Source organism: Muntiacus reevesi, chromosome 2 (genome assembly GCF_963930625.1).
Source record: "Muntiacus reevesi chromosome 2, mMunRee1.1, whole genome shotgun sequence".
In the NCBI taxonomy this organism is placed as follows: Eukaryota; Metazoa; Chordata; class Mammalia; order Artiodactyla; family Cervidae; genus Muntiacus; species Muntiacus reevesi.
In genome coordinates, this window is record NC_089250.1 from 21,125,256 (window position 1) to 21,147,726 (window position 22,471).

General features: G+C 40.6%; 1 protein-coding gene across 3 annotated transcripts in view; it reads left to right on the forward strand.

The window, feature by feature from the left end:
* PLXDC2 (plexin domain containing 2) overlaps positions 1-22,471 on the forward strand; it is a 416,578-nt gene that overhangs the window by 164,823 nt on the left and 229,284 nt on the right. For all 3 annotated transcript variants that reach the window (XM_065921072.1, XM_065921071.1, XM_065921073.1), the window contains one exon: positions 5,756-5,967. In XM_065921072.1, coding sequence (XP_065777144.1) covers positions 5,756-5,967 — 212 coding nt within the window. The remainder of the gene's footprint in view (positions 1-5,755; positions 5,968-22,471) is intronic.

Consider the following 22,471-nt stretch of genomic DNA (forward strand, 5'->3'; position numbering starts at 1 on the left):
AGAATCTTTTTCAATAGTACTTTATCTGCAATTTTTATCAAATAAAATATCTCAAGAATGTGTTAAGGTCAATTTATGTATTAAATATACAAAATGTGTCTTTTAGCTTTCTCTCCTTATGTCCAAATGGGAGTCCTTAGATATATTTAATGTTTCCATGAACTATGTGATTAACAACTATAGCAAAATGTGTTCACGGAAATTATCTTGGAAGGTTTTCCATCAGTGGTTTAATTAACATACAGTAGACAGAAAGCAAACAATCTGTTCAAGCAGACTATTGAAAGATCCCTCCTGTTGCTTTTGTTTTCACTACAGCTGGGGAGGGAAAAATTATTTTACATATATCCTTTCCTCTTGCTTCAGAATGATCTGTTTTGGCAGTGATTTAAAGAATAATTTGCAATATTTTTATGAGTTGGAAAGCCCATGAAGTGAATAGGAATAATTTACAATGTAGATAACCAGACTGTGGCTTTGCCAGTTTTTCTCCATCTTTATTTCTGGAAAACATCCATTTTTGACTTGTTTTATCTTCTCTAAAAATCATTCTGAAATGGGGTCAAAATCAAAGCCAATGTCAAACTTTCATTTTTTAATTTTTTTTATTTTTTATTTTCAGACTTTCGTTTTGATGAACCATGTAGTACTGAGTCATGAGCATATAGGGAATGTTTCCTCTGTGTGTGATTGGCTAGTTTTGCTTATACATAACCTAAGCAGAGAGGAAGACTTACATGTAAAGCAACAACCCCAAGGAAAATTCAGAAGCTAGGCCCTAAAGCTCACAAATTTTGTCATTGGAAAGCCCTTAGGTCCTTTCTTGAAAGTGAAAGTCACTCAGTCATGTCCGACTCTCGGTGACCCCATGGACTGTAGCCCACCAGGCTCCTCTGTCCATGGAATGCTCCAGGTAAGAGTACTGGAGTGGGTAGCCATTCCCTTCTCCATGGGATATTCCCAGCCCAGGGATCGAACCCAGGTCTTCCTCATTGCAGGTGGATTCTTTACCAGCTGAGCCACCAGGGGGAAGCCCCATAGATCTTTCCTTAGCCTTTGTTTACTCTTCACAGTCTGAGCCAGCAGATGATCGAGTGATTGGTTTACAGAGTTCAAGGTGGTAAATTCTAGGAGGAGCAAGCATGTGCATCTTGGAAGCAAACTAATCAACAGCTGTAATAGGTGTTAATACAACAGTAAAGAAAGCAAGAAAAAAAAAAATCATGTAACACCACTAAAAAGTGAAAAACAAACACGTTATACGGGTCTGGGGACTTACCCTTATATGGGATTGGCCAAAATGTTTGTGTAGGTTTTTCATAAGGAAAACCTACAATAAATGCCAAAGGAAGCATTTATGCCAGTTTTATGCAGAAGGCCTATCTGTCTGTTAAATTCACCTTCCCCAGTAATCTCACTAAAGGATGAGGTGGAATGTTCATCACAGAAACAAGAGTTTGACACATTCATCAGACTTTCCAAATTTCAACTACAGTTCAGTTCAGTTCACTTCAGTTCACTTCAGTCACTCAGTCGTGTCCGACTCTTTGCGACCCCATGAATCGCAGCACACCAGGCCTCCCTGTCCATCACAAACTCCTGGAGTTTACTCAGACTCATGCCCATCAAGTCAGTGATGCCATCCAACCATCTCATCCTTTGTCGTCCCCTTCTCTTCCTGCCCCTAATCCCTCCCAGCATCAGGGTCTTTTCCAATGAGTCAACTCTCCACATGAGGTGGCCAAAGGATTGGAGTTTCAGCTTCAGCATCAGTCCTTCCAATGAACACCCAGGACTGATCTCCTTTAGGATGGATTGGTTGGATCTCCATGCAGTCCAAGGGACTCTCAAGAGTCTTCTCCAACACCACAATTCAAAAGCATCAATTTTTTGGTGCTCTGCTTTCTTCACCGTCCAACTCTCACATCCATACATGACCACTGGAAAAACCATAGCCTTGACTAGACGGACCTTTGTTGGCAAAGTAACATCTCTGCTTTTTAATATGCTATCTAGGTTGGTCATAACTTTCCTTCCAAGGAGTAAGCGTATTTTAATTTCAGGCTGCAGTCACCATCTGCAGTGATTTTGGAGCCCCCAAAAATAAAGTCTGACAGTGTTTCCACTGTTTCCCCATCTATTTCCCATGAAGTGATGAGACCGGATGCCATGGTCTTAGTTTTCTGAATGTTGAGCTTTAAACCAACTTTTTCACTCTCCTCTTTCACTTTCATCAAGAGGCTCTTTAGTTCCTCTTCACTTTCTGCCATAAGGGTGGTATCATCTGCATATATGAGGTTATTGATATTTCTCCCGGCAGTCTTGATTCCAGCTTGTGCTTCTTCCAGCCCAGAGTTTCTCATGATGTACTCTGCATATAAATTCAGCTTAAGTGGTATTAAAAGATAAACTGAGGCATACCAAGCATTTTAAGAGTCTACCTGAACAAAAATCAGTTTCAGTGGGGCAGCAGCATACCAGAAGTGGTTAGGAACACTCCAAGGACCCCAACTAGGGGAGAGATTTTTATGGAGAAAAGGCAGAAGAAAACACGAAAATTATTTCATTGGCTGTAGCTTAAGTGTTATCCACTCCAGTATTCTTGCCTGGAGAATCCCAGGGATGGGGGGAGCCTGGTGGGCTGCCGTATATGGGGTCACACAGAGTCGGACACAACTGAAGTGACTTAGCAGCAGCAGCTTAAGTGTTTGCCTGATTCAGAAAAGTCTAGTTGGGAGTTTGTGGCTGGTTGTCCTTAGGTTTTGATCTCTCAGACTTGAGGCACCTCCAGGCTCAGGTTTAGGTTTGCTTACATAGGCTGCTGAAGCCATCAGAGACTCCTCAGTCTGATGGCCTCCTTGTTTAATTAATTTAATAGTGGGGAACATGGACTTTACCCTCCCTGTGTTCTGAAGCTCTTTTTATTTGTTCTCTAGGGTAAGAAGCAGAGAGGGAGAAAAGGAGAAAGGGGACTTCCTATGCAGACAGCTCCTTCATTGTTTGTTATTTCATCTACTCCACGCCCTGTGCCAGGACCATAGGGGCTAGCATGATGTTTCTGGCCTAAGTTTCATGAAAAGCACTGTATTTTGTCCTGTGTTATAAAAATCTAAAAGGGTAATGGTGAAGTTTTAAAGTCGGGCAGTGAATATCCAATGATAACATCTATTTTAAAGAAACCAACAGTGGGGTTGAATTTCTGGTGTGAAGATTTTAATGAAGACTACTACTTTGAACATTTAGGTATATTTTTCTGATTTACATTAGAAAGAACTGACACACCTCTGGCTGGAGCCTTTCCCTTTCTGTGATGTTAAAAAAACAAAAAACAAAAAAAAAACCACATATCTAGGACTGTTTGACCCATTGAATGCATTATATTTGCTATCTTTCTTATCTAGACTGATGTTATAATAAGGATACTATAGGTTTTCAGAAGTTCCTACATAATTGTATTCAGATCGCCACCACCCCTAGGGCAAAGCGAATGCAGAGCTCTAAAGTTTAGTCTAAGTATTGTGCTATGAGGCCTTACCTGGTTGTTATAAAACTTTATTGTGTACTTTTGTTGTAAGCTACATCATATATTTTTAGTAATGAGGCAGGACATCTAAATAAAGCAAATAAAATTGCTTTATGTAGCTTTACCTAGAATCATAAGTCTTAGAGCCTGACACCTACTCAGGAAAAGTGGTCTGCTTTTGCAGGTGAGATATTTTCATTCCCATTTGAAATAAAGGGTAACAAAACCACAAGAGGGCTTTGTAAATTACGCAACATCCCCTATTCAGCAAACCTAACAGAAAGAATTCCACCCCAGTTCTCCTGAATCCTTGCATTTCTTCCCTTACCTAATTCTGCCTGCTTTCATCATCTTTGCTCTGAAGAGACTGTCTACAATTTATTTATTATTCATTCAGTCAACAAACATTTATTGAGCACTATTCAATGGCCAGTGGGTATAACACCTTAAAAAATAAACATTTTCTGTAAAATCCTCTTTAGACATACTTACTGAACATTTACTGCGTGGCAGGTGGGAGGCCACTGTGATCAACCCTCCATGTACCTGAGTTTTTCTTTAGCCTTATAACAGTTCTGTGAGCTGAGCACAGCGCTGCGTTGTCTGGCTCTGGTTTCCTCTCTATGGAATGTTTGGTCGTTTCCATTTCCATGATTCTTTTACACTGTTATATTCTCCAAGCCCATGGAAAGGTCTAGATAGCCTACAGTATGGTAATGTTTTGCTCTAGGCTGTCTCTACTAAGGCAATAAACAATGGCAGATCTTTTAAAGTCACAGGGAAATCAAAGGATATCCCCTCAAGAGGAAATGATTAGCACCTTCATGATTTCAAAGGGAGATGTTTTAGATATTTGCATGTGACTAGTAGTGGTAGCCTTGGCTTGGTTATTAGAGTTCAAAGTAATGGATTTAGTGTATTATTTGTTGTTGTTATTTTTGTTCAGTTGCTAAGTCATGTCCGACTCTTTGCAATCCCATGTTCGACTCTTTGCAATCCCATCGACTGCAGCACACCAGGCTCCCCTGTTCTTCGCTATTTCCCGAAGTTTGTTTAGATTCATGTCCTTTGAGTCCATGATGATATCTAACCATTTCATCCTGTCGCCCCCTTTCTCCTCTCGCTTTCAATCTTTCCCAGGATCAGGGTCTTTTCCAATGAGTCTGCTCTTTGCATCAGGTGGCCAAAGTATAAGTTTCATTAAATACATTTTGGTTTCTTGGAATCTTCTAGTATTGATGGCAACATCACAGCTGTAATTAAATCACTATTCTCTTAGCCCTTTTGAACCCATGTCCTGCCTATTATTAAAGGCTGTCAATTCATATCTTTTGGTAATCGTTGCCTAGAGGAGAACTGTTCTTGGTCAGACACTGAATTGCCCACACTTGTGGAACATCTTCCCCTGCTGACCCACTGAAGTGAAAGACTAGGAGTAATGATGAAATCTAATTTTCCCCCCTGTAGAAGCGGCATGAGCTGGGTCAGCAAAGCCAGTCCCTGCAGATGGCTTTAAAATGCCTTTGTGATTTGATCTCCTTGTTTTTCATCCATTTCTCTAAGTGCCCATCACTGTCATCCTTAACCACTCTGACAAGATTCCAAGGTGAGAACAGCCCAAATGAGCAAAGCATTTGTGATGCCTCCCAGGGGTGTTGCTTATTAAATGAATTCGGCAGTGAACCAAGTCTGACTTGTGAGCTACAAGGCAGGTTTTCACATTGACATGAAGATCATTCTATATATTTTTTAACCCGTTCGAATGCTCTGCTATCTCTCTGCTGCTCAGCATAACTTATGTGAAACAATATAAACTTTCAAGTTAATGATGTCGGATTTGTATTTTCAAATGTGCTGGGAGTCAGTTGGTTTCATTCCTTTGTTTGGATTGCAGCTTATTTTCTCAGAACAACTAGAGAATGTTTATGAAGGGTGTGTGTGGAGGGCAGGGAAGGAAGGGAATAAAAATGCATTGCTTTAGGGCAGCACATCTGTTTTAGGGACTCTGTTGGATCTGCACATTAAGCATTGTCACGACTTATGGCATGTCCTGAAATTGCCTTCTACTCAGAGTTCTTCATACCAAACTCAAAATATTATAGTTAAATGGGTTTCACTGTTTTGAGTTAGTTTCCTCTTTTCATGAGCGGCAGGATATTTTCCTTCTCTATGAGAAAGCATGTGAACGACGCATAACAGGTGGTAACTCATTATTTTATTTTATTTTTTCAGATGGGCAGTATCAGGTTGCTCAAGCCTTCCCACAGACAGAAGAGGAGGTGGAGGTGGACACACATGCATTCAGCCACAGGTGGAAAAGGAACTTGGATTCTCTCAAGGCCGTAGACTCAAACCGAGCTAGCCTGGGCCAAGACTCCCCAGAGCCCAGAGGCTTCACGGACCTGATCCTGGACGATGGGCAGGACAACACCACCCAGATTGAGGTGGGTGGATGATCTGGGTGATTGAGATGGATTAATGAGTATGCTTCTTGGAAGGCTCCCAAATTCCACATTATGCTGTCTCTTTGGCTCAATCTAGAACTTTTGGACCTTTTTGCAGGGATCAGTTTAATTCATTAATTAATAATTGATGAATGATGATAACAATAATAATCACAGTATTTAACAATAATTATTTGTTCTACAATTTGTTAATATTCACGAACTCAATGATAAGTAATTATTATTATGGTAAATAAATAGCTAAGCCAGTTAATCATCCACAGATTCACTTACTCAGGAAACAGACAAACAGGGCCTCGGTGTGGTGATGACAGTGCGGGGAGAGAATAAAGCTTCTCCCCGCTGGGAGATCAGTATGTCAAAGGGTCAGAAAGTCTAGCTGCCATAGCCACGTGATATGCACATAAGTATGTACAGGCCAGTGTGGCATGGAGGAGGGGGATCACCTGCTTGCGATTGGGGGGATGGACTGCTGGCGAAGAGGCTTAGGAGTGGGCATTTAAGCTCAGGCTCAGCTGATTGAGAGGAGCTCAGCAGGCTGATAATCTGTTAATAGTAAAAGAAGATTGCTGGCAGAATGAATTACACCTGCAAAGGCTGACTGTCAGGATGGCAGGCATGGAGTCTCAAATGGTAACCAGCCAGCTGTCCCAGTTTACCTGGGACTGAGGGGGTTCCTGGGATGTAAGACTTTCAATGCTTAAAATGGGGAAGTTCTGGGAAACTAGGATGGTTGACTACTCTGTTACTGTATGTAATTCTCTATGATAATTGGAGCCGTGAAGTGGAAAGAAAAGGATGGTTGCAGGTGGGCTTGGTGAGTATGGAAGGCTGCTGAAGGCACATCCGAGGCAGATTTTGGGGTTGCCCAGAGGCCTCAAGGGTGGTGTTGGTTGCATTGTCGTTCAGTCGCTAAGTCATGTCTAACTCTTTTTGACCCCATGGACTGCAGCATGCCAGGCTTCCCTATCCTTCACCATCTCCCTGAACCTGCTCAGACTTGTGTCCATTGAGTCCGTGATGCCATCCAACCATCTCATCCTACTGCCATCTTCCCCTCCTGCCCTGTCTTTCCCAGTATCAGGATCTTTTCGAATGAGTCGACTCTTCACATCAGGTGGCCAAAGTATTGGAACTTCAGCTTCAGCATCAATCCTTCCAGTGAATATTCAGGGTTGAGTTCCTTTAGAATTGACTGGTTTGATCTCCTTGCAGTCCAAGGGACTCTTCAGAGTCTTCTTCAGCACCACAGTTCAAAAGCATCTAGGTTTCCATGGTCCTTTGCATTGCAAATGGTAAAATATGATTTGTTAGTACACCAGATATAACAAAAAGAAACAAATGAATCTTATAGAAATAAGCAAAAACCTCTGGAATGAGAACAGAGCTCTTTGTTCAGTTTGTTACAGCAAGGGAGTGAGCCTTCATCACTGGCCTTCAGAGGAGACTCAAAGAAGGCAGGAGAGTGGAAAGGCTTCTCAGTTTAAAAAAAAAAGAAGGCTTCAGGTATGCTGTGACTGGAGGTGGCTGGCATGGAGAAGCCGGAGGTGGGCTAATCAGAAGCCAAGAATCTTGTGGGATTGGTCTGGGGGATGTTTGGCTATCCATGGTTGGTCCAGAGTTGGGCAGAGGAACAAAAAAAAAGAAAAACCATCAGTTGTCAATCAAGTCCTACCCATTCTGGACCAATTGCTTCCAGGATTGAGTTTTGGCTCCTGGACTAGTTGCTTTAGAAGTTGAGGCCAGACTTCTGTTTTTATTCATGGTGTGGACATTGTCCGTTTCTATATTCTCTCCATCTGAAGTTTTAGTTCCTACCATCTTCTAGGTAGGCTTATGTTTTAAAGAACCAGGCAACATTCTTTTTAGTGCCCTGAAATACTCATTATTTAGGAAGCATATGTCACATAGTTCTGCAGATAGTATCAAGGCTTTGTTTTGTTCCCTCAGGGTAATAGCAATCTTCAGATCTGAAGCCTAGGCCATTGGGATTCTGTGGATGTGAGAGGCCCAGTGATTTTCAAAACCCTTCTCCATCCCCTTAGCTAGTGTGTGACTTTGGGGGGATCCCTGGATGCCCCAAGTCAGCCCCTTAACAGGCAACAGAGGATGTGCCAGTAGCAGAAGTCATATAGTGTTTCCAAGAGGCTATTCCGACTCCTGCAGAGCGCCTGCTATTTTGTCAACAGTGTAGTTACAGCAACTCAGAGCGGGCAACACAGTTCTTCCCTGGGCTGCTCTTTGGCCAGGGTGCAGCAGAAAGCAAGGAGAGCAGAGCAGAAACAGAGCTATTTACTCTCGGCCTAGAACTAAGCTAGTAACCTGCAGAGATTAGAAGGTGAGGACACGGACTCATAGACCTCTGTGGTCTCTACGCCGGGTGCTGAGTTTTTCTTATCATTTATCAAATAGCAAAGTCCTTTTGCTCAGGGATTTATGAAGACTTTTCAAAATTAGTCCTAGCTGTCAGTATAGTCGTGATTTTGTTTTTCAGCCACTTTTTCTCTTTTTCTACCTTCATAGAGGGAGACCATAGAATGTCAGAGATTCTGAACCAGTAAAGAGGAGGAAGGATGATGGAGGGAGCTACTCACTGAGGACTCTCTGGGTGCTGAGACCTGCCAGGTGCCCTGTGGAATCATCTCGCCTGGTCCTCTCATCAGCCTGGCAGGACTTGCATCCCCAGGTTCACTGGCTAATCTCAGTGATTTACATGAGGGACTTTCAGGTTTAGGTTTAGTATTTTTCTTAAGGTCTCTCATTAATGAATAAAGGGCTGGCATTCAAACCAGGGCTGCCCAGCTCTCAAGACAGCCTTACTATTTGACTTCCTCTAATATAAGGGGTAATGTTTTTGGATAGTGGCAGCGCCTGAATATCGATAGAGTAACTCCAGGGTTTCAATCTGTTTGGAAGGGGACTTTTCTTGAAGCTAGATTTCATAACAAGAGGACTGCTTTTATTTTGAGTTGGTTTTTGTGGGGTTCTGGGGATAGATTGAGATTATTGGGGATCTAAAGCTCCATAAGTCACTGCTTGGAACCACCACTAGTTCTGGAAGCGAAAGCCTACATCTGAAACTTCTCAGCAAAGTTTATTTATCCTGGCCCTTGAAAAAGTATTTTTGAACACTGTTGAATCTCTTTGGGGGCTGGGGGCGGAATACTTTTGCCTGATTGAGTTAAATGGGAATAAGAAAGAAAGGAACCAAATGGCTAGAGAGTGACTGCTCTGCCCTGGGCATTGTGACAAGATCTTTCTTATCTTTTAGGAATAAGGATTTTGATTTATGTTGCTTAATACAAGCAATGAGCATGAGAGACTCTGTATGCTTTTTCTTTTTAGAAGCTTCCAAAGTCGATGTCAGGAATCAGAATTATTTTGCCTAAGAGTAAAGACTATAGCAGCAACTGTTAAAATAACACGTATCCCAGCGAGATTTAAACCACCCAGAATGGCATTCATGTGCATGTTCTCCTCGACTTCTGCCACCGTCTAGACTTTATATCCCACTTTCACTGAACAAAGACAGAAAACAAAAGACAATAGTATATTTACTCTTTTGGCACAGGCTCATTCTGAAATAAACAAAGGCTGTTATTCTCTTAAATTGGTGACAGTATTTTTTCTGGCTCTGCATGAGAACAGATAATGGAGGGATTATAAACCTTAGTATCCCAGTTAAATAATGCTTCCAATGGAAGTTTCATTGTTGTTGTCATCGTCTTCTTTTTTTTTTTTTTACATTCTTTTCATGAAGATATAAAGATGTTTTGAAACTATTTGTATTTCCTGGTGAATAAGTGGGGACTCAGTAGTTGACAAGCGCCCCTGTTGATCTGGATGTTAATTTACACAGACCTTTCTTGTATCTTCTCTGTTCATGTGGACATGTTCATGTGGACGTATGACCACCTGAACAGACGGAATCCAAAAAGAGGCATACCTTACTTGGGCAGATCGAAAGAAGCATACTTCCTTCTGATTAGCAGGTATTTAAAGCAGTCACTAGCATGGTTTTTGTAATTACTTTGGGAACAGAAGGGCTTCAAGGACTTTCAGGTAAGGCTGAATTCCATTCATGATTCGGCCTTGTTTGAACTGTCCTTAGTGAATTCCATGCCCCCAGGGACACATGCATGGATGAGCAATACATGGACCTTCTCCTCCCTGCTGACTGCCCTTCTGTTTTCTGGGGTGGAGCCCTTACAGCAATGAGGGGGCCTCATAAGGAAGAGGGGGTTAAGCAGTGTTTGGTGAGAACAGCCTGTCTTTATAGAGCTAAGGTTCTTGGGCTTCTTCCTGTGTAATATTGTTGGTAACTTACAGTCATTCCCCTTACAGAAATCAGTCACAAATTCCTTTCTCATGCAAGGAAGCAAATACGTGGTTCTTACCACTTTTTTCACATCCAGTGTTTGGAACTTCATATTCCTTCTCTTGGGACAATGAATGTATTTCTGAAAAGGCTTGTCAAGTGTGACTTTGTTTTTGGCTTTGATTCCATATTACCTGGATGACTTGAAGAAGGGAAGACTAAAAATAGGATTTATGGATCATATAAGTGTAAGTCCATGATCCAGACTGACGGAGACACTGTGAATTTGACCAGCACCTCTCTGGGGATGCAGATATGGCCAAACCACAGGCCACACTTGGCCTTACAAAGAGTTAGAGCACAGAGCAGATTTAGCTGTTGGTTTTGAGGATGTAAATTTCTGAAACATCCTAGATTAAATTGCACTGACTACCAACAATATCGCTCATGGATTTCCCATTCTTGTACCGAATTAAAAATTGCAGGCACATCTAGCAATTGTGTCACCTCTGTTCACATTAAAGCTTATCTTTAAGGAAAGGATCCTGGAGAACAGTTAGCAAATATACCCTATGTTGTTGCTTAGTCACTAAGTCGTGCCTGACTCTTTGCAACCCCGCGGACTGTAGCCTGCCAGGCTTCTCTGTCCGTGGGATTTCCCAGGCAAGAATACAGGAGTGGGTTGCCATTTCCTTCTCCAGGGGATCTTCCCCACCCAGGATAAAACCCACATCTGCTTTGCAGGCAGATTTTTTTTTTTTAACACTAAGCTACACGGAATCCCCCAAAATGTGCTGTACTTGTAGCTAAAAACTAGAGATCAAAGACTTCCCCGGTAATTCAGTGGCTAAGACACCGAGCTCCTAATTCCAGAGACCTGGGTTCCATCCCTTGTCAGGCAACTAGATCAAATATGCCACACATAAGAGTTCACATGCCACGAGATTCTGGGTGCTGCAACTGAGACCAGGCACAGTCACATAAATAAATATTAAAAAAAAAAAAAACTAGAGATCAACTGTTTTTCCTCAAATGTGTATGCAAAAACTCTTTTTTTGATCATCTGCTGTGGCACATTGCCAATTGTATCTGTATCATATTGTCACCAATTCTGTATTTCTTTAAAAAGCTAGCAGTTGCTAATTGCTGCACACGGGTTATTGTATGTGTTTTAATATTTTATTGTAGTTCATAACTAGGTACTCTGTTTGCCAAGAAAGAAGCCACTGACAAGTCCTTGATCTAAAAGAGAGTGTGGTTGCTTTGATGGCATTTTACAAAGCAAAGGCAAATTTCATAATGTCTCATGTGGGCATAATCTCCTTGGTATGTTTGCAGGATAGAGAATGCATCAGAATATTCTTAGATAATGAAACCCCACTGCTTGTGTGTCTCAAGCCTAGATATACTTTCTTAATTTCAGAGATCTGACAATAACAGTTCTAAATAGAAATATCATGTAGTAGTAATAAGACACATCATCCCATTTCGCAGAAATAACGGAAATTTGCAAAATACTACTATGCTGATTCTGTCTTCAGGCCACTGTTCTGCTTAGGGAACTAATGGAAGACAGTCTTTATAGATGAGAAGGGTGTGATTATAATACAGATTTGTGACATTTCTCAAAAGAAAGGAAAGTCTCACCTGATACTGGAAATTTCTGGTACTATGCTTATTATGAATGTGAAAAGCTGGTGTAGATTTTTTAATGAAACATTTCCTTCTCAGGGGAATCTTAAACTTGTAGAGGTATCACTCTCTGGTTGCAGAATCAGAAAGCTGTGCAAAGGGAATACTAAGATAAATCCTGAAGAAGCACACTTCTCTGACTCAAGAGTGAATTGAAATTTCCTAAATGCATGGGGATGTCAGATCAGCTTCCACAAAAGATGAGAAAGAAAGTGTTGCGAGGGCCTCTGATTAAAAAGGAGCAGAAATACTGCGGAAGTTCACTGATACCCAGAGGAAGACCCTTTTTCTGTAGAGAGCTAGGATTAATGTAGAGACAAGTTAGCCTCTGAACCCAGTCATGGAGAGAGAGTTAGAAGGAAGCCAGGTATCAAGGTGTTTCTAGCCAGAGAGTTTTGCACAGACAAGCAGGGACAGGATTCCAAACTCCCTTATATACTGTGTGTCTTAGTCTGTTCAGGTTGCTGCAACAGAAATACCACAGACTGGGTGACTTAAACAACAGACTTGATTCTCACAGTTCTTAGGCTGGAAGTCCAAAATCAAGGAGCTGGTGGATTTGGCGTCTGATGAGACCCCACTTTCTGGTTCATAGGGGGGCTCTCTTTCTGTTGTGTCTTCCCATGGCTAAAGGCACTAGAAGGCGCTTCATGGATCTCTTTTATAAGGGCACTAATCCCACTGATGAAGGCTTCACCCTCATGAATGAATCACCTCCTAAAGGTCCCTCCAAATACCATGGCATTAGGGGTTAGGCCTCAACATGTGAATTTTGGAGAGACACAACTGTTCAGTTCATATCACTATGCTAAGGTGTTTGGGATTTATCAGGAAGATACTTGGAAGCTACTGAAAGGTTTTAAATAGGGAAAGGTGAGATTGTATTGGTGCTTCAAAAATATTACTATGGGGGGCTGAGGGAAAAGTGGATCTGAAAACACAAATCTAAGGAGTGGAAAGATGATTAAATTTAAATGATAATTACTGTGAAGTAAAGTGAAATAGTCGAGGAATGTTACTAATGAGCATATGAATTTCAGGAATATTTAGATTTCTAATCAATAACATATATTAACCACTATGAACAAGTTTATACCCAAACTTCTGGTGTTTGCTTGATTTTGAGGCCAGTTACAGGTCCTGGTCATTTCCTTCCCTGCCAAGGTGGCCAGCTACAACCTTGACAGCAACTATCTCATATGGTTTGAGAATTGACCTCATGTCTTCAACTCTGTATTGCCAAAGGTTATGTGAACTGACAACAAAATCTGTTTCACTTCCTTTTTTTGGGAATTGGCAAAAACACACAGTTTCAAACTTATGATTTAATCCCATTCATTTTCTTTTAGAATCTTGATGATGATGACTTTCAGTTTTCAAGGAAGAAAATCCACTGAAAATAGTAAATCAGGCAGAACTTATCTGCAATTATTGCTCACCCTCTAAAAAGATAATGAGGATTAAAATAGAGTGTCATATATCTTGCTCAATTATAGATTATTCTGAGCTTGACATGTCAGCTCTTTATTGAAACAAAAATGGAAAAAGATCCATAACTGTCCTTCAAAGATTTCCATAAAGAATAACGGAATTATCTCTATGATGCTTCACTGTTAGTTAATTGAGTTTGCTTACAGTAAGAGCATGTAAATAGTCTTCAGAAAGAGATATATACAGGTTATAAAATTTCAGCTGAATCTCCTCCAATACTTTGGCCACCTGACGCGAAGAACTGACTCATCTGAAAAGACCCTGATGCTGGGAAGGATTGAAAGAGGGAGAAGAAGGGGATGACAGAGGATGAGATGGTTGGGTGGCATCACCTACTCAATGGACATGAGTTTGAGTAAACTCCAGGAGTTGGTGATGGACAGGGAGGCCTGGCGTGCTGCAGTCCATGGGGTTGCAGAGTCGGACATGACTGAGTGACTGAACTGAACTGAAAATTAAGTGTGTTATGGTCATATGATTTATTTTTAGAATAAGAATTTTATTTTAGAATAATATTCTTACATTCTCCATAGAAGAAGAGAAATATCATATTTAACCTCCCCTTACCAGGACCCTGAGATTAATAGAATCTTGCTCTGAGTTTCTCCAACCTTAGTTTCCTGGCCACTTGTGAGGACTGTATCATATCATCCACCTTTCTTCACATTAATTAGGATAGTGATACGGAACTTACAATACAGGAAACATCAGGTTAACCAGTTGAATTTTTGTCTTGTCATCTTGCAATCTTATTTTTTGTCTTTCTTTAGGCTAACTTCCAACAGGATGTTTAAAATATGCTTTAATGAAAATTATTATTATTTTCATTATCAAGATTATAGTACAGCTCAATGTTATCAGTCTATATCATTTATCTAACTGATTTTTTAAAGTCATGCTGAAGAAATGATTAATTGTTGATAGTCCAGAATGTGTGCAGTCTTTGTATGCTGAGGAAGGGGCTAGGGTAAAGGAACAGTGATCACTAAGGAGGGTCTAGAAGTTGGTAGCAGAAAAGCCAGTAGAGTCCTCTGTTCTCCTGGCATCTCATGGAGGGGTGTCCGCCAGTGGACAGTGGCCCAGGAGGGCTGTGTATGTTTGTTTTTCCTCTTTATTGGAAAAATCTAAGAGGATCATTGTACAGGGGAAATACACACTTTAGGATCAAGCGCCAAGCAGCCCAGACTGACCCACCAGTGGATTAAGAAGTGCCAGTACCTTGGGCTGGTCTTGCCAGGTTCCATGCAGAGTTGGATTCAGGCTCAGTCCTTCTCCTTACTGGGTACATAGCTCATCTTCTCAGCTATCTAGTTTCTGGGCAACAAAGAGACAGCTTTGAGGGTCATTCACTGGACAGCCTGTTCTATATTAATGGATTATGCCTTAAGGATTAGTCTTTTATGTGATTCTTTTCAGAAGCAGAATAATAAAAGTAATTGTAGCTCAGTGAAAATCACTCAATTATGTCTGACTCTTTGCAACCCCATCGACTGTAGCCTGCCAGGCTCCTCTGTCCGTGGAGTTCTTCAGGCAAAAATACTGGAGTGAGTAGCCATTCCCATCTCCAGGGTATCTTCCCAAACCAGAGATAGAAGCCAGGTCTCTCACATTTCAGGCGGATTCTTTACTGTCTGAGTCACAAGGGAAGCCCAAGAATACTGGAATGGGTAGCCTATCCCTTCTCTAGCAGATCTTCCCAACCCAGGAATCAAACCGGAGTCTCCTGCATCCATAAAGGTGGATTCTTTATCAGCTGAGCTACCAGGAAAGCCCTTAATTGTAGTTCAATGGCTCAATAAGTCTGGATTGATACTGGTATGCCAATAACATGATTTTTATTACTACATCCCGAAGAGTATTGAGGCCACTACTTAATCACCTGAAGATTTGTAGCATAGTGAATCTGCCAGCCCCTATGATGTTATTAAGTAAAATTAACTTATTTAATTTTAGAAATACTAATACCAACTGAGTTCACTAAATCGCACCAAGTCTTTGCCATTTATTTTATCTAACAAATTAATGTGCACTCTGCAGTTTAGTACCAGTGCTTTGGAAAAATAAAGACAAGGCCTCTGATAAACAATGATGATCTGGCATTTTGTATGGCACCCAGAAGTTTCTATGGACCTTTGTCAAAGATGTCTCATATGTCTTTGCCAAATATTGTGACTTAGATGGAGATGTTATTAGGTCTCCACATAAGTGGGCCATTGCTTATATAGGAAGTATTTAAAATTTTCTGCTTTAAACTTACAGTATGATAAAGTATAGTTTTATTCTTAAATAATGATATATAATATATTTTGCCAAGTGTTCAGGGGAATGTTATCTCATCTTGTATATTTCTGAAGCAGTTTTAAGTTAGATAAAATGAAAGTGTGCTAGTTGCTTAGTTGTGTCTGAGTCTTTGCAAGTCCGTGTAGCCCACCAGGATCCTCTGTCCGTGAAATTCTCCAGGCAAGAATACTGAAGTAGGTGGCCGTTCCCTTCTCCAGGGGATCTTCCCAACCCAGGAGTCAAACCAGGGTCTCCTGCATTGCAGGCAAATTCTTTGCCAGCTGAGCCACCAGAGAAGTCCAATGTAGATAAAGTCTCTCTGTAAAAAAGCATGCATATGCATATGCATATTCTTTGGTTTTTGCATTTGTCTTAAAGAAATTTTCCAGCATGTCACTCTGTACTCTATTCAGGAAGGCACCAAATATCCAAAGGTCTTTTTAAGAAGGGGTGGTTAACATTCGGAATGAACAGAAAATGCCATAATTTTCTTTTTGTGTGTCCGAAAGAAAACCTTTCTGTTCATGCCCCAGCAATGCATAGATGTCTGAATCTGTCTAGAAACAAGAAAAGAATTGAACTTTGCAGCCCTTGGGAACAGTTGTTTTGAGCTATTTTCTGATGGTATTTCAAGCCTGAGCTATTAAATTGAAAAAATAGTTTGGAATCCATGGCACTGAATTGAATGAACGGATTAAATACTGCTGAAACTATTTCTCTTTTACAAGTAATTCTTTGCTCTTTTTGTAAACTTCATATATTTACATGATCTCTAGCTTAAAAAGCAAAACTATGGAAAACACTAACATTCACCTTTTAGACAGTATCTCTATCTATCATCTATCTAGCTGTATCATTCTACATTCACAGTGCTGATCCCACTTGTGGCCAAAGGAATTTGAAAGAAAAACTTGCAAGCAAATTTTTTACTGTTTAAACATTTCTCTTAGTCACAGCACCTTTTATTAAAGAAGTCTTTTAGATATTTGCCAAACTAAAAATATTTCATCTTCTGATAGGATTTTTCCAGTTTAATTTAATACTGCCTACCTTTTAAGGTTTCATGAATTCTACTCTATAAATTTTTGTAATTTTCAAAGTTGAATGTTATGATTTACGATTGTCAGATTTTTTTTTTCTGAGAACATTTTAGGTTATAATATTTTACAATTTTCTTAGTTTATAGTGCTTTGCCCAGTATTCATATTTGAATGCAAATCTTTACTAGTTCTGTCATATAAAATTAATATAGAGCAAAAGATGATTTAAAATTTTAGTTTCTGAAAATGTTTACAGGGAACACTAAAAAACGTCTCCAAGGAACTCAAAACAGTTCATTTATTCATTGTAAACAGTGTTATAGATGATCTGTTATCTTAAAAATCAAGTATAAACAATCATTTTTCTCCTTCTTATTGAACAAAGAATGACTTGTCAACTTTCTCTGTTCATTGAGCAATCAGATTATTTTCACAAGAAGGAGATTAATCTTTTATTATTTTATCTTATTATTTATTAATCATTTAGTTTATTTTTACAAAGAAGGAGATCAATCTTTACCAGAGTAGAAGGATGTCATATTCAGATGGGAAAGGCGTAATTCAAAGAGTAAGAAAACAGCTTTATGAATAAATACAGAAATGTGCAGGCCAAAATAAGTATTCATTGGAAAATTTTCTCACTTTATTGATTTGACGTGGTGATAAGAAATTTATCCTCTAAAGTTAAAAATTTTAGACAAGTCTTTGTATTGTCACTGTTCCTCAGAAACTCTGTGGAAAGTAATATTTTCCACCATAAGGAAATAAAGTGATCAATTCATTGAAAAGCCCCCCTTCTTTCCTCCTACCAACAGTCCGGCCAATGTGACTGTATTTAGGCAGAAGACTTTACAAAGAAAGCAGCTGCAGTTCAGTTACTTATTGCTCCACAAAGCACTTAAATAGAAATCAAAATCACTTTTGCCATGATGGTTAAAATGTTATTTTGCCTCATCGAATAGGTTTGCCACGGTCTGAGCAGATTTCAAATGTATTTGATATGCTTTACTCAGGCAGTTTAGTTGCTGAACCATCATAACTGCCACTTGCAGGATTTTTTTTTTTTTTAATTTCGCTTTGTAAAGGTGTATTTCTAACTTCGTTCTTAAAAAGAGAATGGTGATATTTTCTGCATTTAAATCATTTGCATCAAAGGACAAAAGAAAAAATAGCTCTGCATTTTAATCTCCGAAAGAAAAATGTTTAAACATCTTCAAAGGAAACTTTTTTTTTTCATTTGGTGATTACTTCTGAATGCAAATTAGAGTAAGTGGTAAATGACTGTTCTCCCTGATTTTCTATTGACTTTTTAAGAGTTGGTAATATGGACTCTGGTAAGAGAAAATTATTTCCAACTTTGAAACAGTCCCTGAAACAAAACTAGAAGCCAGTTGACAGCAATGAAGCAGAATCTGGGACAAACATTAATTTTCTCACTTTGTTTTTTCATTCTAGCAGTGCTTTCCACCAGTCATCTTCCATCTGCCCAGTAGCTCTGTACCAAAGTATCTTGGTCTTCCTTTGGGCTGAAGTTGCAAAATTCAAAACCAAAAAATTTGGCATTGTAGGTAGTGGTTTTAAAAATCCTTTTGTGTAGGCAAGGTTGCTATAAACTACAGATTATTTTTTTTCCGAAGCCTCTAAATAGAAGTTTTAGTCATTTGTAAATGTATGTGTTATCTATGTATGTTTGGGTGTATATGTTTTGTGTGTGTGTGTGGACATATACATGTGTCTACATTATTCATAATCATTGTAAATAAAACTTACCTCTGTGGGGGAAAATAAACAGTGGTTGGGTAGCCCCTTCTATGTTATAGTTAGACACTTATTTCTCTGAGCAAAAATCAGTATTTTTTTTTTCATGGAGACAATAAAAATTAAACAGCTACCTGGGAGACTTGGCTAAGATTCCCTTTGCTTCAGTGAATGGCTTAAGCTTTGAGTATGTTCTTTAGATTATGGTTCTGGAAGGGAAGGACGAGACACAATGAAGGAAATCAAAGCATAATGGGCTTTTTGAAATAATGGGAATCAGAAATTATGAAAACTGGAAGGGAGATGTGACTATGAGCTCAAGACAGTGGGGCAGCTAGGGTTCTCCAGTCCTTCTTCCTTCACTGGGCCCCTTTCAGCACGTGCACACAAGCCCCTGGTTCACCTGCTTCTGTTTCAACCTCTGTGGCCCCTCTTCTCCCTTGGGGGCAAATTTGCCCTTCCTCTCAACCAAGAAGAAGCCAGACTTTCTCTTGACTGGAAGCTTGTGTTACCACTAATAGCTTCTATAGTCAGAAGTCATTATCCTGTCTCTCTGTTCCTGCAAGTTCCTATGAAAAATAGAAGGTAGATTCTCTTCTAGAATAAGTGAAAGGGCCCCTTTTTTAAAGCATGGTTTGGCAAGAGAAACTCCGTGAATATCCACCTAAATCACATAGCCAAGAAATGACCAGATTGTTTCAAAAGACCCAGTCTAGGGAAACCTAACTCAGATTACAGCCTCCGTGAGAGATGAAACAATGCTGGAGCCTCTGTTGACATTCATAAATCATTCATCGATTTGAAGTAAATTTTATTGGTGTTACCGAGAGTAGTTATTTAACTGAGGGTTAGACATAAAACCCAGAAAGGGTAGAGAGACTCGACTTCCTTTCTGACCAAGAAAACCAAGATTCACTTGTGGCTTGGACTGTAAATAAAGTAGAATGTGCCAAGGGCTAGAACTAGATGACCAAACAACAGCCTGACATTGTTGTTGGCTATTTCCACCTTTGAATGGGTAGTGAAGTGGGGTATGTGATTATCGCTTCTCTCCTGGGATTCTTCCTATGACAGTAAATTTGTCTTCATACTCAAATGATCTGAATACGATTTTCTTCTGCAAAAGAAGAGATGAAGAATGAGGGTAAGTGATTACCGAGAAAGTGTCTCATGGTCGTGGTGTAGAAACCCCTTTCCCTCGGACTCAGGCACAGTAACGCCTCCTCAGTGCCTACCTGGAACCCTGGCTTGTTTCCATTGGACTAAGTCCCCATCCATTTGTACCGATTGAAGCTCTTGCTGCCTGCACATATTTGCTCCCCCACCCCCTATAAGCTGTATTTTTGAAGCGTTACATTTAAAGCTGTCCACATATACAAAGTAGTAGTAAGAGGCGACAGCAGTGCTGGTATCCACAGCACCAGATCCATGCAGTGATCCGGAGCAGAGCAGCGAAGCTGCCACACTTTACAAAAGCAAGGGTTCACCTGCTAGAGAAGTGTCCTCCTGGCTCTGGCGAGCTGCTGAAGCTGCTGCTCGCTCTTCTGTCAATTTGCTTCTCCTGGGGCTGTTTTTATCCCCTTTGCTGCCTTTCCTTCTGCTTCCCCTCTGACTGTTTCAGTGAAATGAAATGAAATGAAATGAAGTGAAATGAAATTCTGCAAAAGCACACATGCCTGGAGACAGAGAGAGGCAGAGAGAGAACCGAGAAGCACCTTACTGATTTCTGTCCCTGCCAGTGATGATGGAAAACGCGAAACCACTGCTGGGAATCTCAGACCACCTGCCTTGGGTGCTAATTGCCCTTTCCCTGATAACAGCAATATTATAATGCTTCCCGATGGGCAGCAGCCATTGGGCATCTAGATAGAAAAGGGAGGGAAAGGTTCAGTGTAACATCGGACCCTGACAGGGCTGTGCACCCGCTGACTCCTTGGTGAGACATCCATGGCGCAAGGCTTCCTTTAATAGAGTAACTCATGTGTTAGCCTCCTGTTAGGAATCAGGAGAGACCTGTTTTCAAGTTCCACTGTGATGTGATCAATCTGGAATTTCTCCCCCCCGCTCCATTTTCTTTAGGGATTTTGTATCTGCCTACTTCTAACATGAAGTAATCGAATTCCATTTTTAAAAATGGCTGCATTAACCACTGGTTTGGATTGATGACTCCCTTTTGCTTTACATAGACTTCCTCCAAACACAATTCCATCTAGCTCATTAAATCCCTTTCTAATTATTATACTAGCACATGCCAAATTTGTTGTCTTGACATTTAAGTACAATTGCCTTAATTGGGTTCTGAGTGATCTGAAACTCTGCAGTCCTGTATTTGAAGACAATCACTGGATTTACATTTGGTTGGCAAATTTGAGCCCTTGGGGTCATGGTGGCAAAAGTCCCAAAAACTTAAAGAAACCAAAACCAAAGATTTCATCACAGGTGGCATGATTTACTGCATTCCTGGGCACAGGAGAACGATGGGGCATGGGGATAGAACTGTGGCAGCTGCAGCAGAGTGGAAGCATGTGGGAGTGTGGGCACAGATTGCCAGAGTTTCTAGTTTCTTAAGAGATACCCAAACACTAAAGTTGTTTATTCATTCTTTTTTTTTTTTCCTTAATCACACCTGGACCAGTACAATGATGGCAAAATAAAAACATGTCCATAGGCCCATCTATCCAATGGTCCAGGGCTTCCCTCATAGCTCAGTCAGTAAAAGAATCTGCCTGCAATGTAGGAGACTGGGTTCAGACCCAGATTCCTGGGTCGGGAAGATCCCCTGGAGAAGGAAATGGCAACCCACTCCAGTATTCTCGCCTGGAGAATCCCATGGACAGAGGAGCCTGGCAGGCCACAGTCCATGGGGTTGCAAGAGCTGGACATGACTTAGTGACCATAGGACAACCCAATGGTCCACACAGATACTATTGCTACTCTATACCATACAAATAACTGATACATTCTTAATTGATATAAACTTGCTAGGTCATATCCCAGAGGGCCAGGTTCTGAGAGGAACTTCCCTGTTACCTTCATTTGTACACCAGAGGCAGCATACTCTGTGTTGAGTTAAATTCAGTCGAATATAATCTGATTCTTGGAGATCTATCCCAGATCTCTTCTGTCCGACTTTTCTTCTGCCCTTATTTTATGTAAGTACAGTCCTGATAAACTGCTTCCTATTGTGTCCCTTGTAAACGTGACTTGATATTGAAAACAAGAAGTGAAAGATGGTTTTAAAGGTCTCACCTTCACTGGTTATTTTGAAGAATGTTTCTGAGATTATTTTGGTCTTCAGAAATATTGCAATCCCATGAACAGAGGAGCCTGGCGGGCTACAGTCCATGGGGTTGCAAAGAGCAGGACATGACTGAATGACTAAGCACAGCACAAGGTTAAATGAGTCCACAAGGGTGGGGTCCTAATCTGCTAAAGTTAGTGGTCTCAGGCAAAGAGCAGGAGGGACAGAGCTCTTTCTGCACAGATACACCCTGAGAAAAGGTCAGGTGGCGTGACAACATGGTTAAGAAGGCAGCTGTGTGCAAGTCAGGGTTTTAACCAGGATCTGCAGGCCTTAGCACCCTAATCTGAAACTTCTGGCCTCCAAAACTGTGAGAATAAATTTCTATTGTTACAGCCACTCAGGTATGTAGTATTACATACTACTATGTAGTAGTATCTATGGTATTTAGTCATGGCAGCCTGAATGGACTAAGACACAGCGGGAGGTGTGGAGAGACAGTTTACTCCATGATGTTTCCTTAAAAAGATTATTTGAAGCTTCTGACACTAGAACATGTAACCTTCCAATCTGAACTTAGTCAGCCAGTCAGTTCAGTCATGTCTGACTCTTGGCGACCCCATGGACTGCAGCACGCCAGGCTTCCCTATCCATCATGCACTC